This window comes from Chiloscyllium plagiosum, chromosome 5 (assembly GCF_004010195.1).
Source record: "Chiloscyllium plagiosum isolate BGI_BamShark_2017 chromosome 5, ASM401019v2, whole genome shotgun sequence".
Lineage (NCBI taxonomy): Eukaryota > Metazoa > Chordata > Chondrichthyes > Orectolobiformes > Hemiscylliidae > Chiloscyllium > Chiloscyllium plagiosum.
In genome coordinates this window covers 46,339,722-46,362,372 of record NC_057714.1, presented here as the reverse complement: position 1 = coordinate 46,362,372, position 22,651 = coordinate 46,339,722, and the positions used below count along the sequence as shown (strand labels likewise).

General features: G+C 40.6%; 1 protein-coding gene across 6 annotated transcripts in view; it reads left to right on the top strand.

Annotated features, from left to right (window-relative positions):
* The first annotated feature begins 997 nt into the window (after nt 1-997).
* The window catches only part of poc1bl (POC1 centriolar protein homolog B (Chlamydomonas), like), a 35,849-nt gene continuing 14,195 nt past the window's right edge, over nt 998-22,651 (top strand). Inside the window, exons 1-7 of one of the 6 annotated variants that reach the window (XM_043689963.1) lie at nt 1,000-1,103; nt 8,348-8,517; nt 9,787-10,220; nt 14,903-15,072; nt 20,239-20,428; nt 20,952-21,137; nt 22,367-22,484. In XM_043689963.1, the coding sequence (XP_043545898.1) occupies nt 9,844-10,220; nt 14,903-15,072; nt 20,239-20,428; nt 20,952-21,137; nt 22,367-22,484 (1,041 nt within the window). In that variant the 5' untranslated portion in view covers nt 1,000-1,103; nt 8,348-8,517; nt 9,787-9,843. Of the gene's footprint in view, nt 1,104-1,154; nt 1,332-8,347; nt 8,518-9,786; nt 10,221-10,243; nt 10,634-14,902; nt 15,073-20,238; nt 20,429-20,951; nt 21,138-22,366; nt 22,485-22,651 lie in introns of those variants that run through there. The other 5 variants (XM_043689962.1, XM_043689960.1, XM_043689964.1 and 2 more) reach the window with 5 other exon arrangements.

Here is a 22,651-nt window from a genome sequence, read left to right as displayed (position 1 = left end):
TGCTGCCTGGCCTGCTGTGTTTTTCCAGCACCACATTTTTCAACTCTGGTACTCCAGCATCTGCAGTCCTCACTTTCTACTAGGCCCAAGTTCAGGTCCCACTGCTCTAGAAGTGCGTAGTAAAATCTCTGAACAGGTTTATTTGGAAAAATAAGTATAAACTGGAGTATCAGAGGCACTGTTTGCTGAGAGCTGGCTCTGAGGCTTCCTCTTGAAGACCTTATACTCAAAACATTGATTTTCCTGTTTCTCGGATACTGCCTGTCTGGGTGTGCTTTACCATAAGACCATAAGGCATAGGAGTGGAAGCAAGGCCATTCAGCCCATCAAGTCCACTCCACCGTTTAATCATGGCTGAAGGGTGCTTCAATTCCACTTAGCTGCACTCTCCCCGTAGCCCTTAATTCCTTGCAAGATCAAGAATTTATCAATCTCTGCCTTGAAGACACCTAACATCCCGACCTTTGCGACGGTCTGTGCACTGATTTTGTTCCAGCTCCACATTCTCGACTCTGAGGAAGCAAGGCCAGTATGTGTACATAAAGGGTGACTTGGTGATGGGATACTGGTCCCTAGGGAATTATTTCACCAACCTCACATTGTCACTACAAGGTTTGTGGGAGAATTCAGGGATGGACAGTAACTTTATTTACCCTTCTTCCTGGGGGAAAAAAGTGATGAAAGAAATGGGGGAGCGAAGATAAAGTTATTTATAAAAAAATGAAAGAACTGCTGATGCTGGAAATCAGAAACAACAACAGAAATTGCTGGAAAATCTCAGCAGGTCTGGCAGTGTCTGTGGAGAGAAATCAGAATTAGAGCCGAGAGTGTGGTGCTAGAAAAGCACAGCCTGTCAGGCAGCATCTGAGGAGCAGGAGAATCGACGTTTCGGGCATAAGCCCTTTTCTCCCAGAAATCAGAGTCAACAGAGTTGGGTGGGAGGGTCACTGGACATGAAACATTAAGTCAGATTTCTCTCCACAGATACTGCCTGACCTGCTGAACTTTTCCAGCAATTTCTGTTTTTTGTTGAAGAAGGAGTTGTTGTGAGTTTGTAAAGAAGTGTACATAACCGAAGAACACAGTTGCAGCAGTGGACAGAGGTAGGAACCCTTTCCCTGCTCTTGGGGTAACCCATAATGCGTTGTGTGTATGAGAGAGAGAGAGACCAGGACTTCCTGGTGGAGAGACGGCCAGGAATGCAGCAGTTCAGTGCCCGACTCCCCCCGTCTCTCACTCACTCACTCCCTGTCACCAGTTGCGCCTCGGCTGAGCGGACAGTCGCCTTTTCATTTTGCCGGGATGTAGATTGGCCGCCAGTCCGGCTTAGGGTGAGTGTGGACGCTTCCCTTTATTTCATTCTCTCGCTATTCCCCAGCGTCGCCACTCTTTCGCCCGCGCTCTGAAACTTTCCTCAGGGCGAACTTGGCTTGCAACGAACGGGAGGGGAGTGGGGTTCCCTCCTTCAGCTCAGGCCGCGCCAGGAGTTCACGTTTCGGGTCCAGTGACCCTTCATCGAAACTGCTAGTAACTCGGGAAGAAAAATGTGGTATTTATGCTGAAGACGAAGTTAGTGGAGGGAGGGAGGGAGTGCGTGGATAGGTGGAGATGTAGCCCAGAGAGAGATACAAAGTAAACAGGGGTATTATGGATGGAAGGCCCACAGATAATGAGGGCCGAGGATAGTGAGTGGTCTGTGTTGAAAGCAATCCCTGTAATGTGGTAATAGACTTGAGAGTGGGTGAAAATGGGTTGACTGTGTTCAAAACAACCCAGGGGTCTGTTTCCGTGCTGTACATCTCTATTACTCTGTTATATCATGACTGGGTGTGGGAGTATGTAAAAAAAAAGTAGAAGCTATCCTCTGACCTACTTTACCATCTCTTTCAAAGTTGGCACGAGTTGAAGATTTCACTGTATCTTCAGACAGGGTTTGGACAATTATTGTCCAGACACACTTCAGAAAGAAGTACATGCTTTTTAGATTTCAGTCACGTTACTTGACAGACACAGTTGATGACCAATGCAACTTCTGAAACCCACAGTAGTTATTACTATTGCCATTTGGTGAACTGCACAGTTCAGTTGGTCATAGTTTTAAAATGCTAGGTCCTGTTACTGCAAGTCAGCCTGAGACTGCAGAGTGTTTCACTGTAAGCTTGTAGTACCACAAGATCCTGATGAAGGGCTTTTACCCGAAAAGTCGACTTTTCCTGCTCCTCAGATGCTGCCTGGCCTGCTGTGCTTTTCCAGCACCATACTCTCGACTCTGATCTCCAGCATCTGCAGTCCTTACTTTCGCCTAGTACCACAGATGTTTACTCTTGTAGATCACAGACTGGTTAGCCAAAAGAGGCCCTTCACCTTATCAGGTCTACCCTGTGTCTTGGAGAAAGCATTATGTTATAGTACCATTCTCCTGCCTTCTGCTATACTAAAGTTTTTTTTTCTCAATTTATATTTGCTTATTTTGCAAAATATAAAACTGTGCCTTCTCCATCCTTTTGCAAGAGGGAGCAGTTTCACCCTATTTACTCTGATCGGAAAATTCATAAGTTCAAAAATTTGTATCAAGATTCCCCTCAGCTTTCTTACCTCAAAGAAAAACTTCGCTAACTGTTAAAATCTATTCTTATAACTGAGGTTTCCAAACCCTGAGAATCCCTCCTGTAAATCTCCTTGATTGGTTTGCATTCTTCCTGATGTATGGCAGCCAGAACTGTACACAATACTCCTGCTGAGGTCTAACTATTATATTGTACAAAGTTAAAAATCACACAACACCAGGTTATAGTGCAACAGGTTTTATCGGAAGCACACTAGCTTTCGGAGCGACGGTCCTTCATCACCTTGCTCTTTTAGTCTCATGTCTAATTAATAATGCTTTGGATATTGTGTGCTTTATTACCCTGATCTGCAAATATGCACCAAGGTGTCTCTGCTCCTTCACAGCCTTGAGGATAGTAATCTTTGTTGAATACTGCGTCTCCATGTTCCTTCTACTAAAATGGATTAGGGACCTACATGGGAAACTGAGAGTGGAACCAGAAGACGCAAATTAAGTTTTTGCTGAGTACATTGTGCATTCATGAAGAATAATGTAAGCTGAGAAATCAAAGAGAATGGTGACATGCTTGAACTAATCATAACTGAGAGGGAGGAGATGGTAGTGCCCCTCAGCCTCTGACACTAGTGAAAATAATTGCAAGTTTATCCAACCACTCCTTAAAGGAGTACACTTCAATCCAGGCAACATCCCAGAAAGCCTCTTCTGCGTCCTCTCCAAGGCCTCTACTTCTACAGCGTGGGGACCAGAACTGCATACAATGCTCCAAAAGTGGCCTAACTAAAGTAATATATAACTGACTCAGTGATATTTATTTGTGAGGCACCTGTGAAATGTCTAAGGATCTGGAGTGGCAATCTGATTGGGAGCTGGATACTACAGGCAATTGAGTTACTCATCTGGATCAGTACTCAGGAAATGTCAACAAATAAATCATTTTTTAACTCTGGAGTACTTACAGAACTGATCCCTAAATCATTCACATTAACCTCAACCCAGACTCCCCCTCTCTTTAACCAGACTTAACCTTTTAGCCAACACCTAAATTAATCCAACATTTTGACCAAGCTAGTCTCTATCACCTAACTAACATCCCGTCACCTCACCCACCGTGCTTTTTATTTTAATTGAAAAAGGTTTTTATTTTTTACAGAATTATATAAGTACAAAAGATGGTAGAACAATCTAATGTTACAAAAACATTAACAATGAACTACCTACTATTCTACAAAACAAACCAAAACTGTCACAAAGGTACAGAACAATCTTTCCACATTACAATTCAATAAATAATTGAACTTAGCAAATTAGTTTTAATTGTCTTAAATTATACTAGACTAACCTAATTTAACTTAGACTAGGTCAGATTAGATAAAATCAACTTCAATTTAATTAAATTACATCATTCGATGCGCCCCTACCGAGGCTCCCATCCACAGGAGCATCAGTTATTATACCTGTATTTAATCAAGCTTCCTCCCCCAAGGCTCCCAAACTGCCATATCTGGCCTTCACAGCTATACAAAGGCCCTGGTCAATATGGCTGACAAGTCAGTGCCTATGTAATTTAAGGGTCACCACATCTTTTAGAACAGTTCATTTTCTGGTACAACACATTCGTAAGAAAATCCAGGGGAACGTGCACCATCGCTAATCTATGCCACCCCATGAGAGCTTGGTGGGGGGGGGGGGCGGTTTCTGAGGTCCAACTCATTAAAATGTTCTTCCTTGCACAATATGTGAGAATGTTGAATAATTTCTTCCCGTGTTCATCTCGTGAAGGCAGATTCAGTACTCCCAAAAGAAGGGATACCGGATCTGCCTTAACTTCATCCCAGGATCTCCTCCACCTCATAGACTGTGGCAACTCAGTACCTATGGATCTTATGGCACAACCACAGACAACGTGTCAGGGTGCCTGTGCTTATTTTACATTTAGGGCAGCTTGGAGATGCTCCTTTCTTAAATTTTGTGAATTGCATCGGGATCATATGGGCTCTGGAGAATCTTCAATTCCACAGCCTGCGCTTTATTGATTATCAAGCTCTTTTTCACATTCCCCCATATGTCCTCCCATGTTTCAGATGACATTTCTACCCCTAATTTGCGACTCCAGACTCCATAGAGTCTTTCCATATCTTTCAAGGTGCCTCTTCTCTATGACTGAGAGGGTACTAGGGCACTCTTCTCTCCATGTTGAACTTGTAGGGCTGAGCTAAAAGTGTGGTCCTTCTCTGTATATAATCCCTAACCTGAAAATAACGGAAGAGGTCCCTACTAGGTAGCCCATATTTGCGACTTCGCTGCTCAAAAGACATCAGGACCTCTCCCTGTCCCACTGTGCTTTTAAGTTCATGTTACTGCATCAGTCAGAGGGGTTAGTGTTGAATAGTGAAAATGTAATCAATAATGTTGATCAACTTTGCTTGTTGGCATTGTTTTACTTTCAACTTGTGCACAGCCATTTAAAGAGTGCACTTGTGATTTGTTAATTGGGTTAGAGAAACTCATCACATTGCAATTTGGAAAGATGGGTTGTAGTGAAAAAGTTGACAACTCCTGGGGACGCATGTAAACATCCAGACCAACTCATTGCTGGATGATTGGCTGTGTCTGAAAGATTGCAAAATGATTCTGACAGTCACTGGTCTTGGCTTCTTCAGTAGTGTTGAGATGATAAGTTAAATAAATCTGTTTTCATGATGAAAAATAATGTTTCAGCTGAATTCAAGGATATCAGGTTGACACGAAAGCAGGAGTAGGATGAAAATATTATCTAGTTTAGGACTTGAGCGAGGTAGACTGAGCCTTTTGTAAGTTGGTGCATTATTTTTATTTTCTGCAACTTCATACTTGCCTTGGTTAGTAATAGTCCTCCTGAGTCGGGGGTTTGTGAACTCCAAGGTCCATTCTACTTCTGTCCCTGAAAGAGGCAGCAATATTAACAGTTTAACATCCATCAGCTGCGATGGGGGCACACAATGATATGCTCAACATCTCCATTCTACAGTATTTATAATTTGAGTTTGAATAGTAAATACTGTCTTAATATTAAATTGTTGATATAAATTGTATACTCATACCGTCATGTATATAGCAGATGTGATTAACCTGTCATCAAGTGCAAGATGTGGATCCATGTTTCTTATGCTGGTTATGGAATGATAATCCTATGTGCAGTGTTATGAGTGAATCCGGAGGAGTGAATAAATTCTTCTCTTTTCGCTGCTGAGTTCAATAAAGCAGTTTACATTTTTTAAAGTAATTCTCTTTTCGATTTAATGTGTAAGTGACCATGTGTGAAACTGTGAAGAAGCTAGTTAGCCAGATCTCTTAAATTAACAAGCAGGTAGTTTGTTTCATTATTTGAAGATAAAAGTTCACTCACTAAAATGAATAACATTATCAACAATTAAAACTCATCCTGTGTCTGTGGTATATATGTAAACTGGCATGGGAGTGAACCTCGAATATGGGAGATAATTTTTTACAATTCCATGTCCATGAGAGAAAAGAATCACAATTTTCTGTTCTGGAAGCTCTAGTGGGCTTGTGTTCAGTGAAAGCTGGTTGTTCTCCTCGAGACACTTTTAAACTGTAATCAGTCCTTTTTTTCAGTGTAGATAAAATAGCACTTGGAGCTCTCTTGTTTCTAAAAACAAAATCCTTCTCTTTGTGATATGTTCCAACTTGTAAATGAGACAGAGCCCGAGTTTGAAAAACCTGCTGAGAGATGACTGTTATCTATTTCATCCTGCAGGCCTCCTTGTTGTTACTCCCTGCAACTTCCAGGGAATTTTACGATGTCACTTCTTCTCGGGTGGGATTTTGATCGTGTGACAGGTAGCTTTTGACACACAATGAAACCAATTGATATTAACTAAATATTTTTTGATTTTTTTGTTGTCAAAGTGATCAAAATAGCACTGAAATAAATGAGGATAACCATCCCATTCCTTCTCTCTCCATTTTAGCTTGAGTGCAGAAATGTAATTTGCTATGAAATACATTTAACCCCAACTTAAAAATCTGGAATGGCCATTTTATTTATAATCAGGTAGAGATACCAGGTTATTGAGCTCAACAGGGAAATTTAAAATACCAGTAGAAGTTGAAACTTTGAGCTGTAAGCCATGTGGTTTTCTAAATTATCTCTCCATAGAAGTCTCCAGATTGCATGTACCCTGCTTCCCAGATTCCACCTGTTAAATGACTCTCGAGAAAAGTGGCCTCTGTTGCTGTGTAGTCTTTATTCAAATGGTGGACACCTTTGCAGAAAGTCATTACTGCTTTGTTTTAATGCTCATCAAGAGAACATGTACAATTTATAAATACAATGCTTCCTTAAGATTTTCCACAGTAAATACTTAACTGAGAACTAAAGTCAATAAAACAACTTTGTAACAAAACGATAGAGTTGAGGTCAATTTTGGCACTGAAGTGGCTATTTAGGTTCAACAACTAATTTTACATGTTTGAAGATGCTAGAATTGTAACTAATGGAGTATTGGATAGAAACTATCATTGTTGTCCTCTCGCACCAAATGCACTGTTTCCAGAAGTGGTACTGATGTGAAAAGAACTCATAGCTTTGTGAGTTGCTCTTCTTACACTTTACTACTGAGTCATAACAACATAAAATTAGCCAGTTTTAGCTCCTAGTTAGAGCAAATGAGCAATCAACTTTTGAAAAAAAGAACAACTTAGTACAGTACTTGAATATCTGGATCAAATTCTGGAGGAGATTTATCGATCAGGTTGTCTGTTTGGGTGTGGCGGTGAGGGGGCGGCATGGTGGCTCAGTGGTTAGCACTGTTGCTTCACAGCATCAGGGTCCCAGATTCGATTCCAGCCTCAGGAACGAGTTTGCACGTTCTCCCCGTGTCTGCATGGGTTTCCTCCTGGTGTTCTGGTTTCCTCCCACAGTCCAAAGATGTGCAGGTCAGGTGAATTGGCCATGCTAAATTGCCCATAGTGTTAGGTGTATTAGTCAGGGGAAATGGGTCTGGGTGGATTACTCTTCGGAGGGTCGATGTGGACTGGTTGGACCTGTTTCCACACTGTAGGGAATCTAATCTAAGTTTGCTTGCTGAGCCGGTGGGTTTGTTCTCAGAGGTAGCATCATCAGTGAGCCTTTGGTGAAGCATTGGTGTTCTGTCCCATTTGCCATTTATGTGTCTTTCTTTGTTGTGTTAGGTGTCATCATTTCTGGTTCTGTTTCTGAGAGGTTGGTAAATGGGGTCCAAATCTATATGTTTGTTAATGGAGTTCCTATGCGTCTTTTTGTCTAGGCTGTCCCAGGATGGATACATTGTCTCAGTCGAACTGGTGACCCTCTTCATTTGTGTGTCTGAATACTAGTGATAGTTGACCATGTCTTTTGGTGGCTAGTTGGTACTCATGTATCCTGGTAGCTAGTTTCATGCACGTCTGTCCAATATAATGCTTGTTATGGTCCTTGTAGGGTATTTTGTATAATATTAACAAACATATAGATTTGGACCACATTTACCAGCCTCTCGGAAACAGAACCGGAAATGATATCACTCCACCACATCATACCAAGACACATAAATAGCAAAAATGGACAGAACACCAATGCTTCACTGGAGGCTCACTGATTATGTTACCTAGCGTGGAGATGAAACATTGAGAAAAAAACTACCAGCTCAGCAAGCAAACTTACAACCGGTATCTGTTGCATTTTGTTTTTTTTTTAGAAAAAGGCATAATATGGCCTTTGAGAGCCTGTTAACTAATTTCTGAACTGTCCCTTCACAGAAACTTCAACCAGGTCCTGTCATTCCAACTCACAAGGACACCATAATTGAAGTGAAATTTTTAAGCTTCTGACCGGAGACTGATGGATGAAGGGGAACAAAGGCAATGACAAAGATGTTTTAAAAGAAATGGTGATGTGAAGCAGAAAGACAGTGCTGGGTATTTTATAGGTACAATTGGTTAATCAACTTGCTGCAGTCAAGGATGTCAAGGCACACCTGGAATGAAAGCACAGGCCTTAACAACAATTATTGCATCAGAGATTAGTTTTTATCTGTAAATCTAGTTAATTAACATAGAATTTGTGTTCAGTTAGAGTGTGGTGCACAGTATGGTCATCTTCAGTGATTTGCAGTGTAGGCCATTTGGCCTTTGGTGTCTGCCCTGCCTTTCATTATGATGATGGCGGATCATCCAACTCAATAACCTCATTCTGTTTTTCCTCCAGATTCTTTAATCACCTTAACCCTCACAGCGGTGAGGGCACGGTGGCACAGTGGTTAGCACTGCTGCCTCACAGCGCCAGAGACCCGGGTTCAATTCCTGCCTCAGGCGACTGACTGTGTGGAGTTTGCACGTTCTCCCCGTGTCTGCATGGGTTTCCTCCGGGTGCTCCAGTTTCCTCCCACAGTCCAAAATGTGCAGGTCAGGCGAATTGGCCATGCTAAATTGCCCGTAGTGTTAGGTAAGGGGTAAATGTAGGGGTATGGGTGGGTTGCGCTTCGGCGGGGCGGCGTGGACTTGTTGGGCCGAAGGGCCTGTTTCCACACTGTAAGTAATCTAATCTAAACTATACCTAATTTCTCCTTGAAATCATACACTGTTTTCTGTGGGAGTGAATTCCGCAGGCTCATTACTCTCTGGGTGAAGAAAATTCTTCTCATCTCAGCGAGAAATATGGCAAAAAAGGTCACAAGACTGCTGCTTCAGGTTTGAAGGCATACAAGATCCATTTGTAGGAAGTAGAAAGATAGTGGTCAATATTTGTTGTCCAGTAAGTTGATCATCCTTGACATTTTATTGTTTCTTATTTGAACTGAAAACCAGCAGCTCTTTCATTTGCTGGAAGACACCATTGTAAAAGGCTCAGAAGTAATTTTTTTCCATTGGGAAAGCATGTATGAGTATAACAAGGATAAAAATAATTAATTGTACAAAAGAGGAATAAAAATTAGGAAGAATTTATTGATGACCATATTGACCTCCTGCATGGCATTTTTAGATTTGACAAGAATGAAGTCTTGTGTAATAGTTTATTTGTTTGTTCGGCCTCACTCCATTACTTCACGGGTGCTGCCATACCTGTTGAGTTTCTCCAGCATTCTCTTGTATGTTTTACACTCCCAGCATCTGTAGTATTTTGCCTTTATTGTTTTAGCAAATGACATAATATGGCCTTTGAGAGCCTGCTACCTAATTTCTGAACTATCCTTTCACAGAAAATCCAACCACGTCCTGTCGTTCAGTCTCCACAAGAACATCAAAATTGAAGCATCATGAAGATCACTTTGAAATGCAAATGGGCTTGGCTGGGGAAGAGCTGTCTTCTGATCACTTTATTATGGATTACTTATGTCATCTTAGAACTGTCAATCTCCACTGTTCAAAACTCTGCTGGGCAGAGCAGTCGTGAAGAGAGGAAGTACAGGACCGATTCTAGTGATGAACAATTTGAAGATCTGTCACGCCCAGTATATGAGAAACCTGATATTGATCCACATAGTCCTGGGGAGTTGGGTAAGGCTGTGCATTTGCAGCTGAGTCCTGATGAAAAAAAGAAAGAGGAGGAAGGTATTGAAAGATATGCTATCAATGTTTATGTAAGTGATACAATATCACTGCATCGCCACATCCAGGATGATCGGATGGCTGAGTGAGTTTTATCTAAGTATAAAAGCTTAATTATCTAAAAGAACTGTGGAATTTGTTTTAAATTTGCTGGACTTGATTCTGCTACTTAAAAATGTTTGCTGTTTTCCACTGAAAAGAATTTTAAGATGCCTACGTCTGCGATGCTACAGTATTGTTGACTGCCATTCTTCATGACAGTTGACCATCAATGAGCTGCCTTTTAATTTTCCTCATCCCAGCTCCAAACACACGCTTGTCACAGCTCATTTCCTATTATAAAAGTTTCTCATTCACATCAACAACGTACGTAACTTGTGTTTTTCAAGAGTGAGGTTTTATCTTCCTGGACAATGCCTTGCAAATTTGTTAGTGAATTTATAAAAGAATATCTGCCATGATTTCAAGACACCAAGCAGAAAATGGCAGCTCTAATAAGTAAGTGTACAACTGCAAGAGTTCTGAAATAAAACAAAAAAGTATTAGAAGTACACAGCAAATCCATAAATGGGTAAAGCAAGTTCTGAAATTTTGGGTGTGTATTTTACGCGAGACTTGCTTTGGCACTCTTGAGCAAGAACTCTTCAAGCTTTTCCACAACTGCCAAAAGTTCTCAGCCTTGCAATGTGAGAACATTTCTGATTCTGGATATCTTGCCCAATGCAGTGCTTTAAATTCCATAAGTCATTTATTTGAAACAGTTCAGGAAACTGAAGTGTTTCACTTAATTTGTGGGGATAATTTAACTTGCTGAACATTAATGGAATATGATTTATTTAATAAAGGAATGTCTTGTTCATTTAATGTAAATGCTAAATTGCCCATTGTGTGCAGGGATATGCAGGCACAGGGATAGGATAGGGAAATGGGTCTGGGTGGGATGCTGTTCAGATGGTCTGTGTGGATTCAATGGGCTTCCACACTGTAGGGATTTTGTGATTCTAAAAATGTATTGTGCACCAAAGTATGCAAATCAGTACCAGAGTTGCAAAATACTTCACCTCTATACATTGGCTCAATCCTTTGAACTGTAGTTTAGTTCCTTCTGTGCCTGTGTGACTGTGTTTTGGATAATGAGAAAATAGACATGTACCTCTGGCTTTCTTCTGTTGTTCAGAGTTCCTACTTTAATCTGGTTCGAAGAGATGCAAAAGAGTTCAGTTGTAGGGGAACAAAGTTAGGACACAGAGGGAGGCTGTTTGCCTGTCTTGTCTTTTTGTTTGAGGAGTTTACCAAGCTTAGTCTGCTTTCTATCTTATGGTATATAACTATATAGGTGGTATAGAAGCTTATTTTAAAAGTGTAATTTGGGAATCTGTCTCCACCATTCTGACTTGGACAGTAAGTTTCAGATTCTCCCCTCACTTTCAGTGAAAATATTTCTCCTATCTCCCCATTTGTCTTTCTACCAATTACTTGAAATTGATGCCTGCTTTGGAAATAGGGTTTACCTATCCACTTTGTATTGCTCCTCTTAATTTTATTCCCCTCTATTATATCTTCCTTCCACCTCTTCTAGAAACAACAAACCATTGCTCTTAGCTAAATAATTTGGCTCAAATTTATAAATTTCCTTTTTCCGCTTTCTTGTGAAATCAGAACCTTCCTGTTGTGAACTGATCGGCGCTGTTTGCTATCCTTTGGCTACACTAACAACGAACTTGGATACTGGAAATCTGAAGTGAATACAGAAATTGCTAAAGAAACTCAGCAGGTCTGGAATCATCTATGGAGAGAAGGCAGAGTTAACATTTCAAGTCCAGTGACCCTTCTTCAGAACTGATGGTCGAACTCAATGGTTTAAAGGCTACAGGTTCCCAAGCAGAACATGAGCAGCTGTTCTTCCAGTGAAGAGTCTTGTTGGAGCAGAAATACTGGCCAGGGAACACAATGGTGTATTGAAGTAGAACTCAATATTGAGTTCAATGATTTTAGAACCTAAACATCAATGTCCTTTACACCCTCCCCCCTCCCTCACTACACTGGCCATGTCATCACTTGGGTTGCTTTCAGTGCAACCAACCTAATTTTCAACTACTTATGGTCCCCAGTATCAGCTTTTAGATTTTTTTTTCTCCCTGACATGCTGTCATCCACTCCTTTGTCTAACTGTCATTCGCTCTTCTCCTTCTCTGCCAATTCTCTCACTCTCTCCTTCCCTCTTTTATCTGCCCTCCATCTTTAGCATATACCACCTTTTCCTAGATACCATCAGTTCTGAAGAAGGGTCGCTGGACTAGGAAGGTTAACTTTGCTTTCTCTCCACTGATGCTGCAAGACCTGCTGAGTTTCTACAACAATTTCTGTTTTTGTTTTAGCACTTTTATATAGTTGAGCAAAGCCTCCTTGATCTGCAAACGTATCAAGTGTGCTACCTGCATTTAAGTTTAGAATTTTGAGATAAGCCATGTGCCAAGTACTAGGCCCTGTGGAACCCCACCAGAAAGAGCCTTCTTTTGCAAGAGCATCGGTTAAACATTACTGTTCACTTAGAGTCCTAGAGATGTACAGCACGGAAATAGACATTTCAGTCCATATTGTCCATGCTGACCAGATATCCTAAACTAATCTAGTTCCATTTGCCAGCACTTGGCCCATATCCCCCTAAACCCTTCTTATTCATGTAACCATCCAGATGTCTTTATAATGTTGTCATTGCACCAACCTCCACCACTTCCTCTAGCAGCTCATTCCATACACATATCACCTTCTGTGTGAAAACCTTGCCCCTTATGTCCCTTTTATATCTTTCCCCTCTCACCCTAAACCTATGCCATTTAGTTCTGGACTCCCCCACCCCAGGGAGAAGTCCTTGTCTATTTATCCTATCCATACCCTTCATGATTTTATAAACCTCTATAAGGTCATCCCTCAGCCTTTGATGATCCAGAGAATACAGCCACAGCCACAGCCTATTCAGCCTCTCCCTTTGCTCAACCTCTCCAACTCGAGCGTGTTTTGGATTCAACAGCCTACTTTCCTTTAGATTTAAGATCATAAGGTATCGGAACAGCATAGGCCAGTCGGCCCATCAAGTCAGATCCACCATTCAATTGTGGCTGATTTGTCTCTTATTTCCCATTCTATTGCTTTCTCCCGATAACTCTTAATTCCCTTACCTCTCTATCTCTGGGGCGGGGAAGTCCAGAACTAGACGGCATAGGTTTAGACAGGTACATGAATAGGAAAGGTTTGGGGGACATGGCCAAACACAGGCAAGTGGGGCTAGTTAGGACCCTATGACTGGGGCTACAGAGCCTGAGTGAGTTCCACAAATTAACCACGCTCTGTTTGAAGTAATTCCTCCTCATCTCAGTTCTAAAGGGTTGACCCTTCACCCTGAGGTGCCCTCAGGTCCTACTCTTTCCAGTAAGTGGAAACACCTCTCCATGTCCACTGTATCCAGGCCTCTTGGTATTATGTAATGTTCAATCAGATCCCACTCATCCTTCTAATATCACTTAATTTTCTGACCAGTCTATCATGTGTGATCTTGTCAAAAATCTTGCAACGTACTTTTGTTCTAGAATTTATTTTAAGAATCACTGAATTTTAGATTAGATCCCCTACAGTGTGGAATCAGGCCCTTCGGCCCAACCAGTCCACACCGACTCTCTGAAGAGTAACCCACCCAGACCCATTTCCCTCTGACTAATGCACCTAACACAATGGGCAATTTAGCATGGCCAATTCACCTGACCTGCACATCTTTGGATTGTGGGAGGAAACCAGAGCACCCGGAGGAGACCCACGCAGACACAGTGAGAATGTGCAAACTCCACACAGACAAGTTGCCCAAAGTTGGGATTCTGGTGCTGTGAGGCAGCTGTGCTAACCACTGTGCCACCGTGCTGCCCTAGAGAGTAGATAGAACATCTTTTTCTGTGACAAGTGGATTTATCCGAGGTTACAATTCAATAATCTAAAGACATTGAATGTAATATAGCCATTGATCTAGAGCCTTCAAATCAGTATTAAGGAATGTAACTATTAAATAGTTTACGATTCAGAAGCACATTGTCAAATAGTATTTGCAAATAAATGTGATGAGCCTCAACTGCATACTTTTTTTTGTGTAAAGTTTGAAAAAAATATTTCTTTCTCATTCCCTTTTGCCACTCACTCTATTCTCTCAGCAAGCAGGCAAGTTAACAACTTTGATTTGGGGGTGTTGCTTGGTAATGGTTTGACCGGAAGCACGTATGAGCAATCCAAGGCATCTGATGTAATGACCTCTTTTAGTTTTCTTTACTTATCCTCCTCCTTGTGGTTGAGTGTCACCACTTCATTATATATTTGAGACTAAGAGTGGAATGCATGTCCCGAACCTGTTTTTACTGTGTTTTGTATTGCAGTGTGTTGACAAATTTGCTACAGTAGCCGCGTGTTCTCTCGTTATTTAATTCCTTGTTCCCTTCTTCACCTGTGAAATTAAGGCAATTTTATTGCACAGTTGTTAAGCGTGAGGTTAATGATTGAATTTCCTGTGTTTTTTGATTCTGTGTTATTTTTATTATTTATCATTTGAAAACTTTGAGAATTCTGGCAACTGGTGTATTGCAGTACAGTTACTCTTTAATTTGGACTGCGCAAATCAGAACTAAATTAGTGCATGCATAGCCTCCTCTTGTGAGCTTTGTTTTAAAGGTATTTTGTGTTAAAGTTTTGGGATATTCTTGATCCTATTGAAATTCTGCTTCATTTCAGGTGTAGGGCAAGGAAGTTCAATTATAGGAATCTTCCTACCACTTCTGTCGTTATTGCGTTTTATAATGAGGCCTGGTCTACACTTCTCCGCACAATTCACAGTGTGTTGGAAACATCTCCTGCTGTTCTCCTTAAAGAACTCATTCTCGTTGATGACTATAGTGATCGAAGTAAGGAAGTAATTATGTTGAACATATTTATGCCGTTGCAATATTTTCAGATCGTGTTTCATGTGTAGTTTGATGGAGTATATGCCTGGTCTCTTTTTGGGACTCTCGGGGATTCGACATATTTCTCTCAGTTGACACTTGTTAACTTCAAACTAAGGAAGACAGATCCCAAAGATGCTGAATGGGTCTGAAGCACTGATGTATCTATTTCCCACAAAAGGAAAGAGCACTCAGAGCATTAATGCTCACTCTAGCCTCTTCAAATTAGCCTCTAATATTCTGGGTATAGCAAGGATCTGGAGATCTCTCTTCATTGAGGTATCTCCCTTATTAAGAGTGTATGGAGACAAGTTTGCAAGTGAGCGACAGAAACAACTGAAAATAGATTAATTCTAATCTATATGGAAGAACCAAATGTTGCAGTTTGCAGTGTGGTGAAACAATTCATTACAAACTTAAAAATTGTCTAAGGGAATTTTTGTTTCCAGCAGCAGATTGAAAGATGGAAAATGTATAATCTTTGTCTGGGAAATATATGAGAGAAAGAGGTAATCATTGTTAAACACATTTCTTGAGGAAACCAACAAAATGCTGGGCCTAGAGGCAATCTGTTTGCAACACCGTTTCTGGGACTGTGTGTGAGAATGGACAGACAATTGGCACATGGAGTTTAAAATACCCACATGTGAGGGGAGATACTCTTGTGGAGGGATAGGGAGAGGCAGTACAATGTAAATGTAATGTCACAGTTATAAAGAGTGTGCAGAGGCAGATAGACATAAGGTCATAAATAGGGAGGTGATTAAGCCATTTAGTCCACAGTGCCTGCTACATCATGCAGTAGGTCCACGGTTCATCAGGTCCAGGGACTATCTGCCTCCAGTCCCATCTCAGCATTCCTTGTCAAGTTAGTGAAAATCTGGAACTGTCCCAGCAAACCTGGATGTCTAGCTATTATACATAAAAAGCAAGGTTTCAGACAGTATTCACCAGAATCGAGTTCGGACTTGTGGTCTGGTGAGTTACATAGAAGGGTAATAGAGATGGCTTTTAACTTAAATGGTGAGGATAAGGGAAGATGTGGTTAATCTAAAGGAGAAGGTTGGGCAGATAAGCAAGTGAGCAATTTAGGTAATGATAATTGAGGCATACAAGAAAAGACAGACAATTTAGGAGTGGCAGCAGGTAAGGACAGATGGTGCTAAAATAGGAATGGCAAGATTGGAAAAGCAGCACATATTGTAAATGGTGAGATCAAAGATATCTGTAGTTTAAAATGATCTGTGCGTTCTTGCACATGAATTACAATATTTAGGAAGTGGGTTTAGCGCGTCTAAGAGGCAATGTCTGCAGTTAGTAAGATTGTTAACAAGCAATAATCCTCCTAAACAGAAAACTCACTGCTCTCTACTGATGATCTTACCTTGACATCTGAAACTCAGTTAGAAGATGCACCAAGTTGAAGTAGTGATTTTCACCATGGCTGATGCTACTCAGGCCCATATAAAGATTTTGTCCAAGAGCCGAACAGCCTGTTCCTGTTCGTCATTCATATGTTGAGATGGTTGTTTGGAGGAGAGGGCCATTAACCCGTTAGAGTTTTAAGTTAGGCACATGGATCACAAAACCAAAAGGGTTGTTCTTGGAATCAGGCAGAGAGAGAGAGAAAAATCGGTCATGGACCGTTCACCTGGAAGAAGTTAGAATGTCTTTGAGGTCAAATGTGAAAGCAGCTAATTATTGTATATAAGCCCTGAGTTCAGAAAACAGAAGTTAGGTATTTATCAAAAGCTGTTGACCAGGAAAATAGAGTTATTAGAAAAATATGACTCTTGGTTACTGTCAAAATCATTGCAGCAACTGCAGGTGAAATTCGGGTTTGAACTGAGTCCTGAGCTATAAAAGGTAACCATGGGAAAGTTTGGTGTTAGTACCAACAATAGTGAACAATCCTTCAAACTTTTGTTTGATAAGGAAACTCTTGGGGGATGAAAGTAAAAAGAAAATCGGATTTATATATTCTTAGCTCTTACAAGAAATAGGAGAAAATGGTCAGGCAGTTCAAGCTTGCTGTATCATTCAATACAGTTATGGCTCACATTTCTTGCCCATTCCCAATACAGCTACATAGGCCTTGATTTCCCGAGATAGTAAGCCTGTCAGTCTCCACTTTAAGTGTGTTAAACAGTGGAGCATCTGCAACCCTCTGAGAATTCCAAAAAATTAATATCTTTTCAGTGAAGGAATTTCTCCTTGGCTCAAAATGATTGGCCTCTTATCCCAAGACATTTTGCTCCCCTGCTTTAGAATCCACTATCAGTGGAAATAATCTTTGCCCTATTGGTCCCTTCAGACTCTTTAATGTTCCAAAAAGATCGCCTCTCATAAACTGCAGAGAATATGCAATCAATTTATTAGCCACTTATTATCAGACATCTCAGGGCTCAGTTAGAGAACTTTCGATGTACTGAATGTATTGCAAGTGAATCGTGCTTAAAATAGAGAATAAATAGAAAACTGCACACCAGATGTACATACGTACAATTGTAGCAAGACTTCTGAATTCTAGCACTCCAACCCCTTCGTGACAAAGGCCAACATTTCATCTTGACCAGTTATGATGTTAGTACTACTTACTTTTGCATTCATTTTGTATTTTTATATTTAAAAATGTGAAATCTTGAGACATGGTTCTTTTCATTAACTTCTGTGGAGCTTGAATTTCACTTGAATGTAAACAGTGTTTACAGGCATTATAATATTAAGTAGCCAAAGACAGTCTGTTCCCAGTAGCTGAAAGTATAAGGCAAAGTGGACACAAGTTTATGGTTTTGAGAATGAAATGAAGGGAGGAGGAGGAAGAATTTTTTTGTGCATTGATTATTAATGGCTTTGAACTTGGCATCTACAAGCTTGGTGGAAGAAGAAACTACTAGTGATTTCAAAGTGACTGGATAGACACTTGAGGAAAATATATTAACAAGGCTATAGAAGCATGTTGAGGAACTGAGAGATTGACTTGATTGTTCAACTTAATGGGCCAAATGGTATCCTTTTGTGCCATTAAAATAACGTCTTGCCACTCCCCCAGCCAAGCTCATCCAATGCAGCTACAGTGATATTGAGCTGATGATGTGGAAAGTTTCCTAGGACAAATACAATTCAGCAAATATCTGTCCTGTCAATTTGATCTAAGTCATCAACATAATGATGGAAGGTGTCATTTGATAGTGTTATCAAGCAGCTCTCAACTAAAACCTGCTCACTGTCACTCAGCTTGGGTTCAGCTTGGGCCACTCGACTCCTGGACAGTCTGAGTACAAACATGGGCAAAACAACTAAATTTCAAAGGTGGGAAGACAATGAGTGCTTTTGATATCAAAGCAGCGTTTAAGAAACATCAGGAAAAATTAAAGTCACCGGAGTCTAGGAAAATGCTTGGCTGTTCAGAGTAATACTTAGCCGGGAGATAATTATCATTTGTAGCAGTCACCTTGGCATTAGGACATTACTTCAGGATTTCCTTAAGTTAGTGTCCTACACTCAACATCTTCAGCTGCTTCATCAATGACCGTCTCAAATGAGAGGCAATCTAAACTTCTCCGCTTGACATTCAATGGCATTGCCACCACTGAATCCCCCACCAACATCCTGGGGGTTACCATTGAGCAGAAGCTGAACTAGACCTGTTATATAAATACTGTGGTTGCATAGCCAGGTCAAAATGTCCTGTCTACAACCGACAAGACACATGTTAAGAGTGTGGTGAAATACTTTGCACATGACTGGATGAATGCAGCTCCAACAACATTCGAGAAGCTTGATCTTACCCAAGATACAGCAGTCCACTTGATCAGCATTCAGTCCACCACCTTCAACAACCATTTCCCATCACCGAGACTGTTTTGACAGTATCTTCAAACCCATGATCTTTACCAGGTAGAAGAACAGTTGAATTGAATTGAATGATTTATTGTCATTTGTATTTTACAGTGAATAATATAGTAAAATGCAGTGAAAAGCTTTGACTGTTGCCACAAAATGATGCCATTTTTAATAGTTTAAGAATAAAAGGATATAGCCAAATGAGAGTCCCTCTTCATTCAGCCACATCCGACATGAGCACTGAGCTGGCTCACCAGTGACACTTGCACTTCGTCATCATCTGCGCTGGACCCACCAACATCGGCGTTGCCACTGTTCATGCGCCCATGCTGGGCTCTCATTTGCCCTGAAACTAGGAGCCCCTGGCACTACTGCTGCTACCACTGCCACTGTCCTTCACTGATAAACAGGAGCCCTCTGGCTCTAGGCCTATCACAATCAGGATTTGCTGCCACTGCCTATATCACAACACTGCCATTGAACAGCAGAAGCCTGGAAACTCCATCAATTGCATTTCCCTCTCAGCCACAGAGCATCCTTACTTGAAAGAGATTGCCATTCCTTCATTGTCAGTGGGGGTAAAACCCTACACCATATAGACAGTAGTGATTCAAGAATGAGAATCCCAACTAATTATCCTGAAGCAGTAAATTCCAGCCTTACCAGAGAAACTACTATCCCATTAGGCGATGACTGCATTGTGTACCATTTAAAAGATTGCGGCATATGCTTCTTCAACAGCACCTCCCAATCTTGTGATATGTACCACTGAGAAAGCCAGTGTTTTGGAACAACATGCCTTGAAGTTCTCTTCCTCAATAGGTAAAAATCTGGACATTGCTTCATTGTCATTGCATCAAAATCCTAGAAATCCCTATATACCAACAGTATAGGATACACATGACACAGACAGCAGTAGTTCATCACATATTGCTTATTGGCAATTAGTGATTGGTAATAAATTCTGGCCTTGCCTCACTTCCAACGTTGGAGAAAACATATCTGTGAATTATTTAGCTCTGTAAAAATTACTTAACATTTTAATGCTTGTAATTATGACCAAGAGCTGCACAATTTAATGCTAATATCCCAACATGAACAAAAGTTACCAATATTTTGAGTAACAATGCAGCAATTTCTTGGTCATCAGTGCCCTAGTAATAAATGTAGGTATTTAGAAATGTGTTTTACTGTTACAACGTTGTATGATACTTTGCTCTACATTGACCTGAAAGCAATCAATATGTATATGATACTGCATTTAAATGTTGATTATTTTAGTTTATCTGAAGTCTCAACTGGAGCAGTATATCAGTAACCTTCAGCGAGTTCGTCTCATTCGAACCAATAAGAGGGAGGGGCTGGTCCGTGCCCGTTTGATTGGTGCAACCTTTTCTACTGGAGATGTACTTACATTTCTGGATTGTCATTGCGAGTGTGTTCCTGGATGGTTGGAGCCATTGTTGGCGAGGTAAGATTATGTGCAGCTATTTTAATCAAACTGTTCAGGCGTTGCTATTACAAATCAATGGGTCAGGTGGGACTTGAACGCGGAAGTCCTGACTCAAAGGTAGGGATGTTACTACTGTGCCACAAGGGCCTAAAATTATGTATATCTTTGCTATAATGTGCTTTTAGCATTGGTACCTGTTATCCAGGACCCACTTCATCTAATTTCCACAAATTGCTTTAGAGCATTGTGTTGTCTTCACCCCCAGGTATACTTTGCTCTTGACCCTTCACCCTTACCACTTTAAAATGCTGGCTGTCGAGCAATGCTGCCAGCTGTGGGAGTTGTGAAAGATAACTTCATTCACCGCTGGTGCACTGACTGTAATATGCAATACTATATCTCAAATCCCATCGCTGTACAATTCCCAGCTACTCTCATCACAGCAGAGTAGGCCAGAACTGAGAAAAATCCATCTGCAACTCACCCAAGGATATTTATACTTTCCCTTGCGTATTGTTCATGGAAATCTTTTTATTTTTAGGATTAGTGAGAATGAGACTGCTGTTGTATGCCCAGTTATTGACACTATCGATTGGAACACTTTTGCATTCTACATGCAGACAGGGGAGCCGATGATTGGTGGATTTGACTGGCGTCTTACATTTCAGTGGCATGTTGTCCCCGATGGTGAAAGAAAACGAAGGAAATCAAGAGTAGACCCAATTAGGTAAGTATATTTTGCTCACAATCGGAATAGAATATATTCAGTGCAGAGCTACTCTTTAAAAAAAAATCATTTAGAAAGGAGGTTGAAACACTTGAAATACAATAATCTAATTGCTTAAAAATGCAGCAGAATATCACGCATTTGGTACTTTTATGTAGAACATGTTGATCTATAATTAAAATTAGTTTAAATTGAAGATAATAAATAACAGGTATGATATATTACACGTGGACTGGGTCATAAATGAAATGTTTTTGTGATCAGACTCCAGCAAGAACAGAGTGTGCAGAAGCTGTAACGCATTTTGTGAAGTATGTTAGTGGCAACTAATAATTGAGAGCCATTGTGTGAACATAAGCAAGAAATAAGCATCCCTTTTCTAATTGTTTTTGGGTACAAGATCTATGCTGTAAATTGTTTTAGAATAACTGTATGTATCCTATTGCTGTACTGTTACTTATTATTGTCCCTTTTTTTCTGGATATTTGGGCATTATTCAACCTGCTGCTATTGGGTGAGATGAGAATGGGAATGTTACCAGGCTTAATTAGCCATGGCATCACAGCTGAGTCTGAGGAAAACAAAATATTATAAGTCTGAAACAAAACAGAAAATACCAGAGTACTCACAGATTTGATGACATCTGTGTAGAGAGAAGTAACCTTTTTGGTTCAATGTCAAAACGTGCGGAACTGGAAAAGCACAGCAGGTCAAGCAGCATCCAAGGAGCAGAAGAGCCGACGTTTCTAGCATAAACCCTTCATCAGGATTGCCAGCAGCTGCAGTCCTCACTATCTCCTTTTTGGTTCAATGACCAGTTAACCCTTTCTTTCCCTGATAGTAGTATTGATTGACATACTGAATATTTCCAGCATTTTCTGTTTTCATTACATTTGAGCTCGAGTTTTGTTCTTCCCTCTATGATGACAAAGTGTGGGAATAGAACTGCTAGCTGAGTTGTTCATTCTTTTCTCCCCAGTCCAATGTAACAGAAACAAATTTTGATGGCCCAGTTTCTGAATTAGTTAATAATAAGTAGTTCCACACAGGATCAAAGATTCTTGGTCTCCTATCACAACTAAACAGTAAAGTTATTTGCTGAATTATAGGTAGGTCCTGAGTTCTGTATCCTATTAAAACAAATATAATCAATTCAATTGCTGTATTCTTCTTGAGTTTTTTTAACAAAGCTAAATATGCACAATTGAAAAAAATGCATCTCTCATCAGATCACCTACAATGGCAGGGGGGCTGTTTGCTGTCAGTAAGAAGTATTTTGAATACCTGGGCACCTATGACACAGGGATGGAAGTATGGGGAGGAGAGAATCTAGAGCTATCCTTCAGGGTAAGTGTTGTGTGTGCCATTGTATTTATTTGAGAACACAGCTCCACAGTTGCTTTTCTCAGCATTTCCTGTCAGATGAATTGACATGGCTATTGTTGCCTCATTATGAGAAGCAACCTATTTGTTTGCTGGGACTAATCTCAGCAATTTTCTATCTATCCTGATCA